The sequence below is a fragment of the Felis catus genome, chromosome A1 (genome assembly GCF_018350175.1).
Source record: "Felis catus isolate Fca126 chromosome A1, F.catus_Fca126_mat1.0, whole genome shotgun sequence".
Lineage (NCBI taxonomy): Eukaryota > Metazoa > Chordata > Mammalia > Carnivora > Felidae > Felis > Felis catus.
Genome location: NC_058368.1, coordinates 81,635,257 through 81,654,611, shown reverse-complemented (window position 1 = coordinate 81,654,611; position 19,355 = coordinate 81,635,257). Strand labels below are relative to the sequence as shown.

Here is a 19,355-nt window from a genome sequence, read left to right as displayed (position 1 = left end):
CGTTATATTCATTTATTCATTCATTTGCTTTGGTTTCTGAATAGCTTCTCTGTTCTCTCAGTTAAGACCTTGGGAAGCTGGGAGGGAGATCTATGTGCCCGGCCCGCTGTCTCTGGCTGGAAGCGTGAGCTGGTCAGAGCTTAGCCTGATTGGCAATAATTTGCATCTTCTTACTTACCTTTCAGCTGACGTAGCCCAGCAGTTCCAGTACGCAGTGCGGGTTATTGGCAGCAACTTTGCCCCAACCGTCGAAAGAGATGAATTTCTCGTAGCCGAAAAAATCAAGAAAGAACGTACGTATTTTTCTTCAGCGCTACCAGGTGTTGGATTCTGAAACTTGTATACATGCATATGCGTATGTATCTCTGTGCATGTGTACGTGTGGTCCCCAAGCACAGTGTGATTATAAGTACTATCACGTATATGTAAAAACATGTGTTAACAATATGCACAACTTCGTTCTGATTTTTATCAGAACATAGTGCAATGTTTATTTTTGAGAGAGAGAGACAGAGGGCAAGCAAGGGAGAGGCAGAGAGAGGGAGACGCAGCATCCGAAGCAGGCTCCAGGCTCTGAGCTGTCAGCACAGAGCCCGACGTGGGGCTTGAACCCACGAACCGTGAGATCATGACCTGAGCCAAAGTCAGACACTTAACTGACTGAGCCACCCAGGCTCCCCGAGGATTGTTTTAAATACTATAGAACTGAATAATTTGAGAGTGTGAGGAAGATAAAAGGGCTTCATGTATTTTCCTGTATATCTTTTGATTTGTAGTATTTAATATTATGCGCCTTTTGACCACATGTCCTAGAACACTGTGTTGGAAGTGAAGAGGTCAGTATGGCTTCTGGGGATTGTCAGTATTAAAACTTCTAATACCTTAGAATGGTCTTTGTGAACATTTTCATTCTGGGCTGATACTGAAAGCTTTCTTAAATGTCATTACCTTGGACAAGAAAGCTGTCATTTACTCGCACCGGGGTGCTGGTGTGTGCTCTGTGTGAGGTGGGGCTTTGCTGCCCTCTGCCCTGCAGGACTGTGTGAGGGAGGGAGGCTTGGAGCACAGGTACCCACGTGCAAATATTTCTCTTGTGCCGGTTGGAGGGTTGTTTTTCTCCAGAGACCAGTTCCCAGCCCCTCACGGTTCTCTAGGCTCCGCGCCAGGAAAGCAGGCCCTGTCAGCGCGTTCTCCCTGCTGAGGCCTGGCTGTCCATTGCCCAGACGCAGTGAGCTTTGCACTTCCGACCGTGCTGGCAAACTGGTGGTGACGCCGTCTAGAATTTCCATTCTTCATGGCACGGTTCGCCACCCCCAGCTGGTGGCTTGGTTCACTGGGTTTGGCCGGTGGTCTGTGACGTCCTGCTGCATGGTGCGTAACCGAGCTGGACGGGAGGCGGTCCTGACACGCAAGTGCTTGGACCTTGCGGTCCTCGCCCTGGCACGCTTGGGCCCCGTGAGCAGTCAGGGGTGAAAGTGCCCGTCCACTGAGGTAACTCAGCCCCTGGTGTTATGCAGCGTGATGTGTTATTTAACGTAGGGGCTGGAGTATTTTTCCTGCTATTAACCTCTAAAAACTTATTTTTATTCGGTAAATGAAACTAAACGTAAGAACGCTGTACTCTTTCTGAACCCTGATGACTATTAATTACATCTCAGATCGTTCTTATATGTCAGACTGTAGATGAGCGACCACCCCAGCTGTTAGGTCTGTGTTCACAGAACCTTCCCTTTGCAGCTTGATGTTTCGAGGCCACCTGGTGAGCACATTACCTGTGTAGTAGTTAAAAATAAAGTTTGTCTAGGCTGAGAGTTACGGAACTGGCAGTGACGTTGTTGGAGTGGATATGGCAAGGAAGTCTTGGACTTTCTTGAAGAAGAAAGCTGTATCCGTCACAGTTTGGTTTTTTCTGGTGTATCCTCTGTGTTTTTGAAGAAAGACCTGTATCTTGCCACAGTGCGCCTCCCTGCCCCTCTCTGCCTCTTACCACCGAGTGCCCGCCACTCCTCTCGGACACCGTCCCTGGACCCTGCTGTGGGGCGGCCCCGCCGTGGGGACAGCATCACCCTCTCTGGGCCTGCCGTGGGGAGAGCGTCACCCTCCCTGGGCCCCGGGTCCGGGGCGGCCCCGCTGTGGGGAGAGCGTTTCTGATGGTCTTTTCATGTAATGGTCACCACCGAGTTCTTGTACTTCGTATTTGGTTAATTCTTAGATACAGTGTTTACATTTTAGCACTTTTGAAATTTGATTACAGTTTTTGGTAGATATGCTGAGTTGGGGTAGTTCTGACCTCTTGAACAACACAAAATAATTTTCTATTTTATATGGCCCACTTAGAATATAAAACGGTAGTATGTATTATATTGTAACAAATTGTAAAACTTCTCTCATGTGTGACAAAATTTAACACCTATTTGTTTTTTAATGTTTCATGTTGGTCAGTGGGGTACCTTGTAACTAAAGATTTGTTTTGCAATCTATTAGGTAAAACATTTTTGGGGGTAAATATTCTGTTTATTTTTATTTGTATTATTTACTGTTTCATTGTCCCACGGTTATTTTGTATCTGTGCATTAGTATTGATCTCATTCTGTCATTCTGTAGAAAGAACCTCTCTTAATTTTTTTTGTTGTTGTTTTTAATTTGAGAGAGAGAGAGAGAGAGAGAGAGCTAGTTAGCACTCACGAGTTGGGGGGAGGTGGGCAGAGGGAGAGAATCCTAAGCAGGCCTCATGCTCAGCATGGAGTCCAATGCAGGGCTCGAGCCCACAACCCTGGGATCATGACCTGAGCCAAAGTCAAGAGTCAGATGCTCATCTGATTGAGCCACCCAGGTGCCCCAGAGCATCTCTTGCTTAATTTAATGACTGTATTTATTTGGAGTATTTTTATATGTTTTTAAAGGGAGTAAATTATATTATTAAATGTTAATTGCATTTGTTTAGTTTAATGCATTTTGTAACAACACATTAAAAATTAAAATTTTTTTTTAAAATTTATTTTAGGGAGTGCATGCACCTACTCGGCGTGGGGGGAGAAGGGTCAGAGAGAGAGGGCGAGAGAGAATCTCACATAGGCTCCACACTGCCAGTGCAGAGCCTGACATGAGGCTCGATCTCACAACCCTGGGATCATGACTTGAGCCCAAGTCGAGTTGGATGCTCAGCCGACTGTGCCCCCCAGGCGCCCAGTAAACAGGACATACATGTTAAAGAGAGCCTTACCTTTGTGCACAGGCAGACCTGACATGTGAACGGGATGATGTAACCTCTGGTGTGTGATTCACAAGAGCAGAACGTGAATACCAAGACCCTTTCCTGGCGATACATGTGAAAAAGTATTGGCTATCACACCAGTCACTGTCTTTCTGCAAACCAGCTTAGAGTTAAGTGAACTTGGCTGTTGGGATTTTAAGAAACGAGTCCTGCTGGGTGATTCCCTGGAGGCTGGAGAAACTGTTAGCTAGATTTCGAAAGTGGTGCCTTTTCTGCTGTGGCAGGTATGGGGCAGGTATGGGGTTCTTGTGAGGGGCGCTTGTGTGCCCATGGTATGTGCAGGGTTGTGGGTGTGGGCGAGTGTGGCCCTCTCCTTTGGGGCCCAGGTCCAATGTGGAGTCTCGTCCTTTGTGGAACCGATTGGAGCATGGGCTTTGCGCGCATTACTGTGGCTTCCGGGGAACTAGTGAGTGTAGCTGCAGGCATCTGAAGACATTTACTAATATTGCTGTGCGTGTTAACAGAAATGCTTAGAATGTGTGGTTTTAGGTCAAGCTATCATGAATGATAGGCTTGTTGGTTATTGCCCTTTGAATTTACCATTCCCAAGGTATTTTTACTTTACATCTGTCCTTCCAGTAGCCATCGACTAGTTAACCTGGGGGTAGCTTCCCCACTGGATTGCCTGTTCATATTGGTGGGTAGAATCTAAAAGGTCCCATCGTTTCTGTTACTTCAGCTAACTTTCTCATAGACTCTGATTCCAGCCTAATACTGTCAGCATTTTGCAAATGTCAGATCAAAGGAATTGACCAAATTCACGGAGCCGAAATGTCACTCATTATTCTGATTCTTAAGCTCAGGATTCTTTTCAGACTTCAGCTACCTGTGACCGTGGGTGAAATAGTGTCCTAGAAGGAGTTTTGGTGTAGGTGACTAACACGTCGCTTTCTTTTCTAACTTTTCAGTTATTCGGCAGAGAAGAGAAGCGGACGCTGCGTTGTTTTCAGAGCTCCACAGAAAGCTTCACTCACAGGTAGCATGCACGCCACTGCCCGTGAGGCTGTCGGGCTGGTTTGGGGATGTGGGGACTTTTTTTGTGGGATCACATTAAACCTTTCTGTGCTGAGTAGTGGATCTTCATTGTAGATGGTGTTTGCTTTTGAAGAGATTTTCGAGATTAAAAGTAGGTTTGAGCTGGATTTAATGGGAAATTGCTTATGAAGGTGGAGGAGGCTACATTGGGAAAGCAACCAGAATGAGGTAGCCCTCAGTTCGTGTGATGGAAGGCTGTGCATGCGGTAGGAAGCTGGTAGAAGCCTCGACTCGGCTGCATGTAAGGTGACAGCTCGACTTCTCCATTATTATTCCTCAGGCCCTAATTTGTGCTGTTGTAGTGAATGACCTAAAACAGTTCTGATTTTGAACATTTTGTGATTGATTGTTGATGACTTGGCCACACGTGGTTTTCTGACCTGTTATTTTTGGAGAAGACGCTGCCCTTCTGGACACCAATAAATTCACTGAATTACAGGGTGAGAGCTTGGTCCATCTGTCTCCCTCCTGCCGCAGAGAAGAACGTGAAATCCCAAGTTTTGTGCTTTGCTCATCCAGTACTGAGTTCGCAGTACAGCGATCAAAATCCCCGAGTTGTGCCTAAGGCTGCTAGTGATTAAACTCTTAACTCTTCCAAGTTTTTCTCCTCCTTTCTAACTTAAAATGGTTGTTTTCCAAAACTTTGTTTGGAACACTGAGTGCTTATCCCTGAGCAGTGTGGTGAAGCAGAGCTGGCTTCCTAGGGCTCTCGCCCCTAGAAGCAGCGCGTGGTTCGGCCGGTGGCTGACACGGGATGAGCAATGTGAGGACACGATAGTACAGCGCTAGTAATTAACCAGATGAGGAACATACGTGCAGATGAACAGCCGGCCCATCTTTGTGCTAAAACATCCAGTTCTTGGTTTCCCTGTTCTGTCCTCTCTCCTCACTGGGTACCCTTCTCGGTAGTGCATGCCATGCGAGGTGTGGCGGGGGGGTGCAGTTGAGGTCTGGGCAGGATCGGGGAGGTGATGGAGGCCTGTGGTGCAGTGTGGAGTGGTCGGGGAAGGGGTCCCAGTGGTCCTGGGCTGCAGTCTTCAGTGTGGTTGACGGAGCTGTGGACAGAGGAGGATGGCTGTCTGGGGGAGGGCAGCCCGTGCCTTGTGGAGGGCGCCGGGAGAAGGGCAGGCATGAGGGGGTGGCGTGGGCAGCGGTGAGGGTCTTGGAAGAGGTGAACCTTGGCGGGCGGGGTATGGACGCTGGAAGAAGCTAGGTGTCTAACTGCTTCACAGACCCACTTGTGTGGGTGTTCCTCCAGATCTTACAGTGCCCTGGCGTGCATTCTGACATTTAGAATTCGATACGTGTGTACATTTAAAGTCTCGAGTCTGAATCAAGGTCCTTAGATTTCAAAATCTAAAATAATGGGGTCTGAAGTGGTTTAGAAGCATTGAAACGTCTGTGATGCTGGAGTTGTTCAGCCCGCTTGCCCCAGCAGATCTCTCTCTCCACCCTTCCCTGCCCTGCTTTGGGCTCGGGATGGCCCCCCTGGGGCTCCCTTGTCCTTCTCTGCCCTGCTTCGGGGTGTCTTCACTCAGAACTGATGGGGCGGGAGGGGAGTGAGGCCAAGCCGCCCTCCTCCTGATAGGCAGTGGCTTGGCAGTGGCTCTGCTGTGCCACTGGGCCCCGCGGACCGTTCCCCTGCCCGCGCCCTGCACCCCCGGCTCATTGGCTCTGGTGGCCCATCTCCTCCCTGGTCCCTCAGGCCTCCATCCTGGCCGTGGTCCCTGCCGGCGTTGTGCCGTCCTGTTTCCCTGGTCCGTCCACGCCTCTGCGCAGTCCCTCCGTCAGACGCTCTCCAGGCCCAGCGTGTGTGTTTACATACCTGTTCTTATGGTAAAAGAATACTGCCTCCTCCTTTAAAAATGCCATTTGCTGATTGTTTTTGGTGTATGATTTTGTTTGGATTTGGAATTTTCTCTGCTCTCCACCCCATAAATTGTCCTTATTTTTCTAAAGCAAGAACTGAGGCTCTAACCCAGAACTCGCTGCCCAGAGGGACCTCCCGTTGCCTTCCTGATGCCTTCTGGGCATCTCTACGCACATGCCCCTCAGGAAACTCCCACAAGGCCTTGCAGCTTGACATTCTCAGAACTGAAAGGAGCATTTTTTGTCTTTTTCCATACTCCAGGCATCCGTTCACATGCACCCACGCACACCCCTGCCCTTCCCCATTTTCTGGTGAATGATGACATTATTCAAGTGCCAAAAGCTGGAAACCCGAATGTCACGTCGACTCCACTGCTCTCCCCAAATTCGCTCTGTCCCCAAGCCTTATTAATTGTTCTCTCAAGCATGCCTCTCTCCTGTGCCATCTGGAGTCCGGCGCCCTGCGGTTGGCCTCCCAGTGCACGGCTTGGTGATTTTGGTAGGGGAGTTAGGTGCTCACCTTTGCTTCTGCCCACGTCCCAGAGTGGTGGTGAGGGTGCAAGAGGAGGCATGTGGGAGGGCGTCCATCCCACGGGGCCCTCCTTTCCACGGCAGCAACGGGAGCTCATCTGCCTCCAACCCTTCAGGGAGACGGGAGGCAGGAGGATGGGCTTTGGCCCTCGGTGCTGCACCCGAGGGGTCACCTAGCCCTGGGAGCCCGGGACCTGCTCACAGGGGACTGTGAAGGTTCCCTGGGTGGGTCCTCAGTCACCGAATGCCAGCCGGCCCTTGGCCCTTTCCTCCCGAATGACTGCGTCTCCTTTTGTGTCCTCTGCAGTCCAGCCTCCTGGGCCTGGCCGCAGGTGCAGTCACACCTTCAGGGGCTCCCTGTGGTCAGGCTTTCTGGTCCCGCACGTGAGACCCCTCTGACCTGATGCTTCATTCCGTTTTCCGTTCCGTCTCATGCCTGGCTGTGGCCAGGTGTACCTGTCTTCATTCCCTAAAATACATTTCCTTCCGTGCCTGCCCCTTCCTGTGCGTGTGCTCCGCCCACCCTTCTCGAAGACCCCATCCCCTCTGGGGGTCCTTTCATTAGCCTGAGCCACTTGAGTGACCCTCCTCTCTCTGAAATGTCCCGTACCTACCGAAGTGTGTTTGCTCATTTGTCTGTTTGCTGTCTGTTTGTCGGGGTCTCTTTGTTCCCCGTGTTGTGCTAGCTGGGCAGTTTATCATTTCTGGAAAATTGTGTGTAATTCAGATTTTTAAAGTTAGACCGTAATTTAAATACCTGAGATAAGCTTTTTCTTTAAAGAAACTTTCAAGGAATATTCTCTATAATGAGGACCTTGTGTAAAGCAGCCATCCCATAATGTGTTTTGTAAATAAAGTTATTTTTGTATTCTAGCGTGTGCGTCCCAGAGGTAAGGCCGTGAGAAGAGAGTAGAAACGCTCTGCAAACTCGAGTTTGCACGTGACTGGAGGGTGGGCTGTTGTCAGGGCTGAGTCAGGGTGGAGCAGTAGACAGTCCATGCAATCCGTGTGCTAATTACCCAGAAAACTGGGGTTTCTTGTCGACCACTCTTACTTCGGAACCTCAAGTTAGGTGTGCAGCATGCCGACTTACATCGTGTGCTTTACAATTTCTCTTTTTTTTTATTTAATCCTCTATGGCCTACACGGGACTTTGGTAAAAGGGGAAAAAAGCGTTCACCTATTTTATGATGGCATTTGCCTTAAAACGACTATGTTTAGGAAGTTGGTTATTCTAAGAATTATTTTAAGGGGAAATGCTATTATTCAGGAATAGGGTAGTTTAAAAACATGTTCTCATTGGGGACTTTGGAGTTAGTTTTCAGCGGGTGAAATGATCCAAGGGTAATGACCTCTTGAGAATAGGGCTTGTAGCTTTGTAATGGGTGGCACTGTTTGCAATACCTGAAAAATGAACAAATTTAGATATGCTGTTACCATGTGAATGTATTTATTTTTTTGGTTTTGATTAACTTCTGTGTACCAAGTACAGTTCTACGTTTAATTTTTATTTTGTTTTATTTTATCTTATTATGTTTTTAATTTACATCCATGTTAGTTAACGTATGGTGTAATGATGATTTCAGGAGTAGAGTTGAGTGACACATCACTTACATACAACACCCAGTGCTACCATGTGGCTTTTAAAATACATTTCCGTTTTGGAAATAAGGATAATTGAGGAGAAAGTTACATGAAACTGGAGAGCAGTACAAAGTTATTCTGTTAATGTTTTCTTTTTAAACAGGGAGTTTTGAAAAATAAATGGTCAATTCTCTACCTCTTGCTCAGCCTTAGTGAGGATCCACGCAAGCAGCCAAACAAGGTGAGAGAGAGGCTGTCCTCACAGCCAGCGCCCTTCGCGAAGCAGCTTCTGTCTTGTCGGCACAGGCATGCCCAATCGTGACAGGAATCGGCTTCTGTACTTAAGAAAATAGTAACTTGTCTGGTTGATTTTGTTTTCTTTCTTTCTGTAGTCAGTGCACTGCTTTTTCTTAAGATGTTTTCCAGGGTTGTTATTACCTCAAATACAACAGTGTCCCAGGGATGCCAGGGGGGCTCAGTCGGTTAGGCATCCGACTCCTGATCTTGGCTCAGGTCATGATCTCACGGCTCGTGAGTTCGAACCCTGCGTCCTTTGCACTGACAGTACGGAGCCTGCTTGGGAGTCTCTCCCGCCCTCTCGTGCTCTCTCGCTCACTCTCGCAAAATAAATTTTTTAAGAACAGTACCAAATCAATTACAGAAAGAACTAAAACTTGCGTATAAATCATCTCTGTTGATTTAGGAAGTGTTCTGTGATTTCATATCTCTCTATTCTTTTCAGGTCTCCAGCTATGCTGCGTTATTTGCTCAAGCGTTGCCGAGAGATGCGCACTCGACTCCCTACTACTACGCCAGGCCGCAGACGCTCCCGCTGAACTACCAGGACCGCGGTACACAGTCGGCACAGAGCTCGGGCAGCGTGGGGAGCAGCGGCATCAGTAGTATTGGCGTGTACGCCCTGAATGGCCCGACCCCACCGCCACAGTCTCTCTTGCCGGGGTGAGTCGGGCTCGCGGGCGTAGGCTGCTTATCAGCAGTAGAAATAGCAGAATCCTCAGGTTTGTAGGAAGGCATTTTGTGTGTTCACTGAAACTATCTTTAGGGCCTCGTATGTGCCAGAAATGTTGCAGGCACTGTGTCTGATATGCTTTCTCCTAAGATTTTATTCTTCCCCAAAACTCTTGTTTCACATGGGAATTCTTCCCACTTCTAGTCATGGTTGACTGTAATGATTTTTGGCCAACCCTTTCCCTGTTAATGCAAGTGCATATTAGTGAAGGCCTCCGTTCAGAAGCGTAATAGGACGGGCCTTTCATTTGGTAACTGACTGACATTTCCCTTGCGGTGTTCCCATTTTTATCTCTCAGTGAATATTGTCTGCTTTACTGATCTATGCTATTCTCTTTATTAAATTATTTAAAAAATAAGTAAACTAAAATAAAGTTGTCTCATCCTCAAGTGCTGTTATCTTCAAACTGAGAATTGTGGCACTCACAGATTAAGAGGAGGGGCTCTGGGAGTGCATGGTCAGCATGCCATCAGCTCTCCCTTTTCCAGGAGATGCAGAGTTTGTGGTTGAGAGAAAAGCAGTGGCTAATACAGTAGTGGACTTGGAAATTTGGTTTTCTTTATCTTTTTGTATATTTCTACACATGGTTCGATCCTGGAAATCACATTAGAGCAGACTGTTACAAAGTGGGTACTTTTCCAGAACAGTGACTAAAGAGATTTACAGTCATGTGTGTTCCACATGAGCATAATACTAATCGTTGTGTGACATAAGTACACTCGTGTTCAAGTGCACCACATGTGCGTTGTAAGTGGAATGTGGTGTTCTGGAAAGACAGTGCAACATATTCTACAGATTTAATCTCTGACTTGTATTCTGGCTAAAAGAGTAAACTAAATAGACTTTGTCATTTTTACCTTACAATTTGAAGAAAACAACAAAAACAAAGCGCTGTATAGAGGACTTTGAACTGAAATGGTCCCTTAGAATTTTTCTCTGAAATTTAGAACTGTATTGAAAATCCTAGTTTAACAAGTGTGTTGATGACTTTTTCCCCATGAAAATAGAGAAGAGGGAGGGCTGTTTTTGGGGTCTTCTTTCCTGTGTCACTTCATTAGTGGTTGCAGATGGGCCCAGCAGTATTGCTCTGGTACTGAATCTGAGTTCTGCCCCTTAGGAGCAGTAGTGCTGTTGAGATTTTCATTTTTGTGTTGGGTTCCCGGGAAATGACATTTCATTACACTTGTCAAAACACACATCCTGAGAAGTCAGCTGTTCAGAGACCAGCTCTGACACGTTCTCGAAGTTATCACAGGCAGTCTTGACCTTTTTACTCTTGCCTTGGACTTGATGTTTTTGTATGTTTGAAATTAATTTGCAAATGATGATACTTCTTTTCGTGTCGAACACCGTGAAGGCTGGGAGACAAGCGAGGATATAGAAGGATGGTCCTCCAGAGTTTAAATTGCTGTGCCCTGCAAGTGCTGAGTGAATGAAAGGTGTTAAGTTCAAGTTCAAAGTTAAAATTAGTCGTGAATTTCATTGGTTTTAGATGGGTCATGTATGTTATGTGCTTGTGAAGAAAAGTCAAGTAGATTTTGGTCTTTAGGCTGAGAAATATGTGGGAGGTGCCAGTGAGAGCCTGAATGGCAGCCTAAACATCCCAAAGAGGCCTTGGACTGGTCGGTGGATGGATTCTGGTAGGGCGATGTCGTGCGTCTAGCTCAGATTTCTAGCATGTAACTCAATATAGGAATTTTAGGAACATTTCCAGCAGTGTGTTGTGTTTCAAGAGAATGGTCTGCGTGTTTGGAGGTAGGAAATGCTCTCTCCTTCTTTTAGACAGCCTCATCACACTCCCGGAGTTGGAGACTGTCTTCGGCAGCAGTTGGGGTCACGTCTTGCATGGACTTTAACTGCAAACCAGCCTTCTTCACAAACCACTACCTCAAAAGGTCTCCCAAACACTGTTTCTCGCAACGTGACAAGACCAAGGAGGGAAGGGGATGCCAGTGGTGAGTAAGGATAGATCCTAACGTGGGTTTTCTTTGCAATCTAGATTTTGTGCTTCCCGTGTTTGAAAACACTGTCGAGGCCCTGCTTACAACCATTGAGGGCCGGCTTGTTCTCATGATGAGAACTTCAGAGTCCTAAGTATGGTCCGTGATGCCTCAGCAAGTCGGGCAGTGCCTGGGACATTGGAGAAACGCACTGAAGATTTATTTGATGGTTAAACAGACACCTTGCTGAGAGTTTTAGAGCTCTGCTAGATCGTAAAAGAAAGTTTGCATTTCTTTCCCAAGAGCCTTTCAAATAGCAGTGTTTGGAATGCTTCCGAGAATAGAGGAATGGGCTTCGTTGTTGGCTCATAATCCGCAGATTCTATAATCCCTCCTGCCACCCTCCCGCCTGCTCCCCCTGCTGCTCTCTCTTCTTGTACAGAATGTGAGGACCAGGTGTGTCTTGTGTGGACCTGGGAACACAGCCCAGAGTGCACAGCCCAGCCCGTGCAGCCACACTTCCTACCTGGGTCCGTCGTGTAACCCTGACAGCTGGGGTGGGGGTGGGGGGGACACTGTGACTGGGCGGCTGGCTTCCAGACAGCAAGAGTGCCCCTCACTGCTCCTCCTTGTTTGCTGTGACTCCTGGCCCCTACCAGGGCCTTCAAGCCTGCGTGACACACAGAGCTCACAGATAAAACGACTTCACAGTGTACTTGATCAGTCCCAAAGAGCAGGAGAGGAGGTGCAAAGGAAGAAAGAACAGGCAATAAATAGGAAACATACTGCAATGCAGGGAGTTTAAATCAAACACGTCTGTAGTCACATTAAATGTGTATAGATTACACACTTCATTTAGTTTTTAAAAAATTACATTTAGACCATTATGTACTGCTCGAAAGAGATATATTCCAAATATAGAGACACAAATAGGTTGGCAGTAAATGGATGGAAACACGCATCTTGTATTTAACCATGGGAAGACGGGCTGCTCCCTCACTGTCAGAGTAGACACCGTAGGAGTGTCATCAGGGCAGAGGGATGTTTCCTAACAGGGAAAGGGTCAGTTCTTCAGGAAGGAATAATGCTCCTAAATGTGTATTCACCTACCAACAGCTTCAGATGCACAGTGGAAAACCAACAGACCTACAAAGAAAACAGACCCACAATTACAGTTGGATATTTCAATTTCTCTCTCTTAGTAACTGATGGAAAAGGCAGACAAAGTAGTCAGTAACGACAGGTAGATAACATTTGAACAATATTACCCGTAGTTTGGTGGCGTTGATATTTATGGAATATTATCCCCACAACTGAAGTACGTACCTGTCCTTACCTTCTGACTCACTACCCTGGTTCTGGGAGTGCTGGGCCCTGACTGTGTACTCATTACATTTTTCCTCCCATCGATGTCTTGGGTTTCTGAGCATTGCCTCTTTGTCGTTGAGTAACACCTAAATTCTGACTTAGCTTTTGTTCCAAAGTTTATGGAAATCATAACTTTTCCATCGTATTCGCTTCTTTTTATGTGATTGAGAATGGAACCAAGTTCATACTCATGCCGTGAAATAAATTTTCACAAACGCCGTCTATGAAATAATTACCCATCCCTTTGTGATTGGTTGTGAAATCGGCTTCACGCCACAATGCGGAGCCCAGTTCGAGGCTTGAACTCATGACTGTGAGGTCAAGACTGGAACTGAGATCAAGAGTTGGACACTTAACCAACTGAGCCACCCAGGCACCCCTGCTTTTTTAAAAAATTTCTAAAGACTTTTTGTATAACAAATTCTATGATCTCCATATCTTTTTAAGAAAACTCTTGGGGCGCCTGGGTGGCGCAGTCGGTTAAGCGTCCGACTTCAGCCAGGTCACGATCTCGCGGTCCGTGAGTTCGAGCCCCGCGTCAGGCTCTGGGCTGATGGCTCGGAGCCTGGAGCCTGTTTCCGATTCTGTGTCTCCCTCTCTCTCTGCCCCTCCCCCGTTCATGCTCTGTCTCTCTCTGTCCCCAAAATAAATAAACGTTGAAAAAAAAAAATTAAAAATTAAAAAGAAAGAAAACTCTTGGTTTTTAGGACTTCATACTTTTTCCATCTTAAGCTCATTTTTTTTTAATTTTAAAATTTTCTCCTGGTTGAAACACGTAATGTAAAACTAGGTGTGGTATAAAATAGATTCCATCTTAAAATGTGTTGTTCAGTAATTCCTCTTACAAAACCCATGTTTCAGGTGCTGGGGAAGTTACGGAGGCGGCCCTTGTGCGGGACATTGTGTACGTCTTCCAGGGCATAGATGGCAAGCACGTCAAGATGGACAGCGTGGAGAACCGCTACAAAGTAGAGGCGAAGGTACAGTTACCGGCCCCCCGTGTGAGGTGTGAGGTGTTCAGGCAGGAAAGACGGGTGTCGGTACAGCCGGCCGGGAGCTGTTAACCTGTAGGGGCGACAGGTGCACTTGGGGTACTGGACCCCCAGAGCCGGTGTGCCGGTTGGGCACACGGGTCTGCCTCCCCGTGGGCTTGTGGCTCTGGTGCTTTTGCTGAGACCTTGCTTGCTTCTCCTTCCGTGTCTTCTCGTGTTCACGGATGCAGCCACCCACGAGCTGACTCCTGCTCTTGGTGATGGTGGTGTCGAGGCACCCGAGGGGCGGGTACACTCGGCATCTCTGCAGTTGGTACACCATTCCGGATAAGGTGCCTCCACTTGCCTGCTTTCCCCTTCTGGAACCTTCTTCCCCACGGCCCTTTCGTGTTGATGTCGCGGTCTTTTGCAAGTCCCGGCCATTCTAGGATGTGGCTGACGTCACAGGGCCCCTGCCGTGCCGGGAAGCTGGCCAGCTACGTCTCAGGGTGATGCTGCTTGAGCCTTACACTTGCAGAGAGAGGTTCTACTTCCCTTCCTTGCTGGCACCTGCTGCCCTTGTTTCCCAGACTCTCGTTGTTCTGTTTTGGTGGTGGTGCATTCGTTACTTGTAAGTGCCATGTGTTGGGGCCTAAGCATTAGGACACTAAAAGTGCAAATGGTTTAGAAAAGCAATTGAAATTCTACTGTTAATTTTTAACTCTTGATATATTTACTTTTTAGGCAAACCTAAGTAAATCTTTGAGGGATACGACAGTCAGACTTGCTGAGTTGGGATGGTTGCATAACAAAATCAGAAAATACACTGACCAGAGGAGTCTAGACCGTTCGTTTGGACTTGTGGGTCAGGTATGTTTGTTGTTACCACAACATTTAGGATGCCTTCATTTTGGGGAGTGCTTAGTCTACCTAGAATCTTACTATGAAAGTAATTCTTGAAAAGAGGGTTCTTTTTAAGTGAGGAAGTTTTGATACTGCAACACTGGAGCCATCGTGGTCCACTCGAGAAAATAGAGACCACGGTGAGTATTGACAGAGATAACCCAGTACCACACATGGTTCACGGTAGCTGTTGGTGGAGTGTGAGCACAGAATACATAAATGCATTAACATAAACCTGCAGATGACTGATGGTGTATCACTTTAAGATACTCAGAACAGTGTGGAACCTGATATTTAAAGAGAAGAGGTTTTATCCTTTGCAGGTTCTTCCCCCTGAGGTCTCTGGGTTTACATTCTAGGGTTCATTCTAGAAAGTTTTTGTCACAGGACTGTGTGATGGTCTTTCTTACAGATTCTGGTTTGACATCTTTTTAGTATTTTTAAAAAAAATTTATTTGAGAGAGAGAGACAGAGTGAGCGGGGGAGGGGCAGAGAGCGAGGGAGACACAGAATCGGAAATAGGCTCCAGGCTCTGAGCTGTCAGCACAGAGCCCGACGCAGGGCTTGAACTCAGGAACTGAGAGATCATGACCTGAGTTGAGGTCGGTTGCTCAACCGATTGAGCCACCCAGGCGCCCCTCACCTTTTCTGTATTTAAGATCCTAGAAATACAAAGAAGTTTTTAATAACATGGGTGTGGAAAATGAGCGGTACAAACAACACTGAAAAATTGGGAGAAACTGGCATGGAGTTGCCAGTTTTTAAATTCTAATTAAAAACAGAGAAAATTACATTTTTAAAAATGTTTTATTTATTTCTGAGAGAAAGAGTGTGAATGCAGAGAGTGAGGGAGAGAAAGAATCCCAAGCAGGCCCTGCACAGTCAATACAGAGCCCTACTCGGGGCTTGAACTCAGAAACCTTGAGATCATGACCTGAGCTGAGCTGAAATCAAGAGTCAGACGAACCCCTCAGGTGCCCCCGAGAAAATGACATTTTAACTCTAAAGATTTAGAGGGGATATAATATTAAAAGATCATTGTCAAAGTGAATATACGTTTAGCTGTAATCTGATTTTCCAACTGCAAAGCTCGTGCTGGGGGAGAACACCCCCCTTGTGGGATGAACTATGGCCATGCTGGTGGGTAAAGCCGCCGGCAGGCCCCTGGCAGAAGCAGAACTTAAACCAGCAGAATGTACCAGTCGTGGTCCAGCGCTGAGCCTGTGGTGATCAGATGCGCTGGCGCGTGAGGGCTGTGCTGTGTGTTCACAACGCCTGCTTTTTCCCACGCAGAGCTTTTGCGCGGCCTTGCATCAGGAACTGAAGGAATACTACCGATTGCTGTCTGTCTTACATTCCCAGGTAATGCTTTGCTTGTATTTTAATTTCTTCCTGATTTGCCATCATACAAAATTGCAACTATATAGAGCTTTTAAGTTTCTTTGTAATTACTTTTAAAAGATAAAAATGTTTGCTAATGCTGTTCGTGAGGTCTCGATACCCATGGAGTTTCAGTGTATTCGAGAGGCAATTAATGCTGATTTTCAGAATTCTGTCTACCATTTCACTTGATCTTAGCCAAGAGGCTGAGAAGTGATCTACCATTTCAACCGATGACTAGTGGCTTGAAGAAACTATTGTTCTCTGAGGGGACCTGTCGCTTCGTTTTATGAGAATAATCCACTCCCCATGCTGACTTCCGTGGATTAAGAAATGGTGGACATATTTGGTGACTTGTGTTTACATGTTACGTCTTTGTTGTTTTTCAGCTACAGTTAGAGGATGATCAGGGGGTGAACTTGGGCCTTGAGAGTAGCTTGACGCTCCGGCGCCTCCTGGTTTGGACGTACGACCCCAAGATAAGACTGAAGACTCTCGCGGCCCTAGTGGACCACTGCCAAGGTTGTTTTGAGTCTCATGGACCTGCTTTATTTCAAAGCAGGTTTTAGAGAATTTCATCTGCGGTCATTTGCGTGCCTGCTCTCGTGTATCCTTGACAGCCATAAATGTGCAGATTACGTACAAGTGCGTAGATCACTTATAGGGAAAGTCACCAGTTGCTGACATGGCCCCATATTTATGTTTGTGGAAGCTTAGTAGTTCATTGAAATGAGGGAAGAAAGGAGAGGGTGTCTAGTTTGTAAGCATTTTGTGGTTCTTGGTTTTGTAACTGTTCATCTCTAAGCCCCTTTTACTTGTCTCTGGCCCAGCAGCCTTCCCTGGGGGTTTCCTCCTCCCGAGGTTACGGCCCAGGTCTGGGTCCACAAGCTAGGTGTTACAAGTCCTCCAGTTTGCCTGTGTGGCTGGGGCCTCTCCCAGGCTCTGGCTCTGCATTTCTACCTGCCTTCTGAACATTTTTTCTCTCTGTTGGAGCTACCTTGACCAAGAACCTCTTTGTCTTTTCTTCTCTGTAATGCTGGGGCGTCAATGGCCTCCTCTTAGGATTGTGAGAACTGAGTGAGGTGGGAGAAGCTGAGGGTCCGCCCCTAGGTCACGGCCCTGTGTCCGCTGCCACCCTCTTCTGTCTGTGTGAGCACAGGGGCCGGGACTCCAGCATGTGTGGTCTGAGTTCGCCAAGCTGTCCGTGCCCTGCCTCCTCTACTTCCTGCCACCTCCCCTCAAAAAGAGAAAGCAGTCAGGCAAAATATGTGTCTTTTCTCAGATGATGAGCACCCCCATGTGGATTCCTTCTAGACTCTTCCTCTGTCTCTCTCCCCAGTCCCCACCCCTTTCTGTGTGCACTGAGTCCCTCGTGTCCTGGACTTCCAGCTCCTTCTGACATCTCTGCCCCTCCCTCGGGCAGCTGTGTGTGCTCCTGCCAGGAGCATCTAAGTAACATCGGGTCACATTAGACCTTCCTGAAAATCTTTCAGCAACCTAATCAAATCCTGAATTCTTACCGTAAGAAACTTTCTGTGTTTGTGTTTTGGGGCCTGATATTTGCCACTGCCAGTGCTTCATCCTGAGCTGTGCTCCCTGGGCCCGGGACTCTTCACCGTGGCAGGATTTTTCAGAATGGGAGTTCTAGCCACTTAATGGGGTTGTAAGATGAGTTTGGTAAGCCGAGACTAGCGTGTTGTACTAAAGGAGGAAAGGAAGAAAATAGGAAGCATTAAAGTGCAAGTACTGTTTTGTAAAACTTTCATATTTTCTATATGTGTTTATATCCCTGACTGCAGTATAAAGTGTGAGTCTTAATGCGTGTCTTGGTCAGAAGAGGTGACAATTCATGTTCCAGCTTGAGTAACGAGTCAGGGGTGTTGCTCTTGAAAAACCCCGCAGTGGCTGTGCAGAGGTAGTGGAATGCCTTGCTCTGACTCATGAAGCCTGGGGCAGGCTGGTGCTCTCTCTGTTCCTCAACACGTTAACTGCCACTCCTCAGTCCCAGATGGTAGCCAGGGAACACTGCATCTCGATGACCTGGTCTCAGCCGGGAGTGTAATTTGGGTGTTTTGCATGTGTCCCCCAGGGAGGAAAGGAGGTGAGCTGGCCTCTGCCGTCCACGCGTACACGAAGACGGGGGACCCGTACGTGAGGTCCCTGGTGCAGCACATTCTCAGCTTAGTGTCACATCCTGTGCTGAGTTTCCTGTACCGCTGGATATACGACGGGGAGCTCGAGGACACGTACCACGAAGTAAGGAGCGCCGTTCGAGTCTCCGGCTACTCTCTTGAGTTTTTCTCCCTGGGAACTGTTTCCTCTCGACTGTAACGCCACCGCACTGCACGAATGCCGTGCGTGTTTTGTGCGGTGCTTTGAAAACCAGTTAACCTCTGAGCGACAGAGCCGCCTGGGGTCCGTCGGAGATTATCATCCCAGTTTTGATGGTGGGAAAGTCAGAAGGCCAAATCCCCTGGCCAGGTTTGCGGCAAAGCCAGACCTAGGTGTCCCGTGTTAGTCCTCGTGTGGTGCGGTATCGCACGCTCTGTCACTTTGCCAGGTCACTTACTGAGGCCCTGGCACTTTTAATGGGTGTGTGTGCTGTGTGCCTGTTGGAAGCACAGTTGGTTCTGCCATGAGGCGGCGTGTGTGCTCCTAAAAGCCACTGTGCTGTGCAAGTCACGCAGCACAAACCATAGGTCCTCTGACAAAGAGTGGAATGAGGGGCTGCACCCTCAAAACCTCGGGTACATCACATTAGGAAAGGACAGGAACTTCACAGAAGTTGTAGTGCTGTTGACACACGTTCAGTGGTTAAGCCCACCGTGCATCCTAGATTTTTTTCTTTAACATTTATTTTTGAGAGAGAGAGCGCGAGAGCACACGAGCAGTGGAGGGGCAGAGAGAGAGACACAGAATCCGAAGCAGGTTCCAGGCTCCAAGCTGTCGGTACAGAGCCCGACACAGGGCTTGAACTCACGGACCGTGAGATCATGACCTGAGCCGAAGTCAGACACTTCACTGACTGAGCCCACCAGGTGCCCCAGCCCTCCGTACATTCTAGAGTGAGCATGGCATTTACCCTGTAGACGCCCTGATGTGGGCTTGTGGGTGTGGGGCTCACCTGTGGTGTAGCAGAAGGCTGGGCTCCTGTTTTCACCTAGTTTTTTGTGGATGAACTTGATGTGAACAGTCATGAGATTCGTGTTATGGTCCCGGTGTTTCCTCATAGACCAGTTGTGCTGGGACCAGTGGCTTTTTAAACCAGCATGGCGGCAGAGCCGACTGTCGAGAGTGGTTTTGGGGAGCCTCTGGTGCACACGGGCAGCACCTAAGGTGCAGGTGTTGTGTGGGTTGCTCCGTGTGGCCTGTAGCTCGGCTGTGGCTGCGTTAGAGTCGTTCTTTGTTACTATGTGTAGGAAAGGTGGACATCCTCTTTGTGTGTAGTGTCTTGTACCGACGGATGGTCT

At 47.7% G+C, this 19,355-nt stretch overlaps 1 protein-coding gene across 4 annotated transcripts in view; it reads left to right on the top strand.

The window, feature by feature from the left end:
* Positions 1-19,355, top strand: part of TUBGCP3 (tubulin gamma complex associated protein 3) — a 75,454-nt gene that overhangs the window by 9,718 nt on the left and 46,381 nt on the right. For 3 of the 4 annotated variants that reach the window (XM_019829712.3, XM_003980556.6, XM_045056038.1), the window contains exons 2-11: positions 186-293; positions 4,183-4,250; positions 8,457-8,534; positions 9,036-9,253; positions 11,106-11,278; positions 13,493-13,611; positions 14,347-14,472; positions 15,799-15,867; positions 16,275-16,407; positions 17,975-18,141. In XM_019829712.3, the coding sequence (XP_019685271.1) occupies positions 186-293; positions 4,183-4,250; positions 8,457-8,534; positions 9,036-9,253; positions 11,106-11,278; positions 13,493-13,611; positions 14,347-14,472; positions 15,799-15,867; positions 16,275-16,407; positions 17,975-18,141 (1,259 nt within the window). The remainder of the gene's footprint in view (positions 1-185; positions 294-4,182; positions 4,251-8,456; positions 8,535-9,035; positions 9,254-11,105; positions 11,279-13,492; positions 13,612-14,346; positions 14,473-15,798; positions 15,868-16,274; positions 16,408-17,974; positions 18,142-19,355) is intronic. The other variant, XM_045056042.1, reaches the window with a different exon arrangement.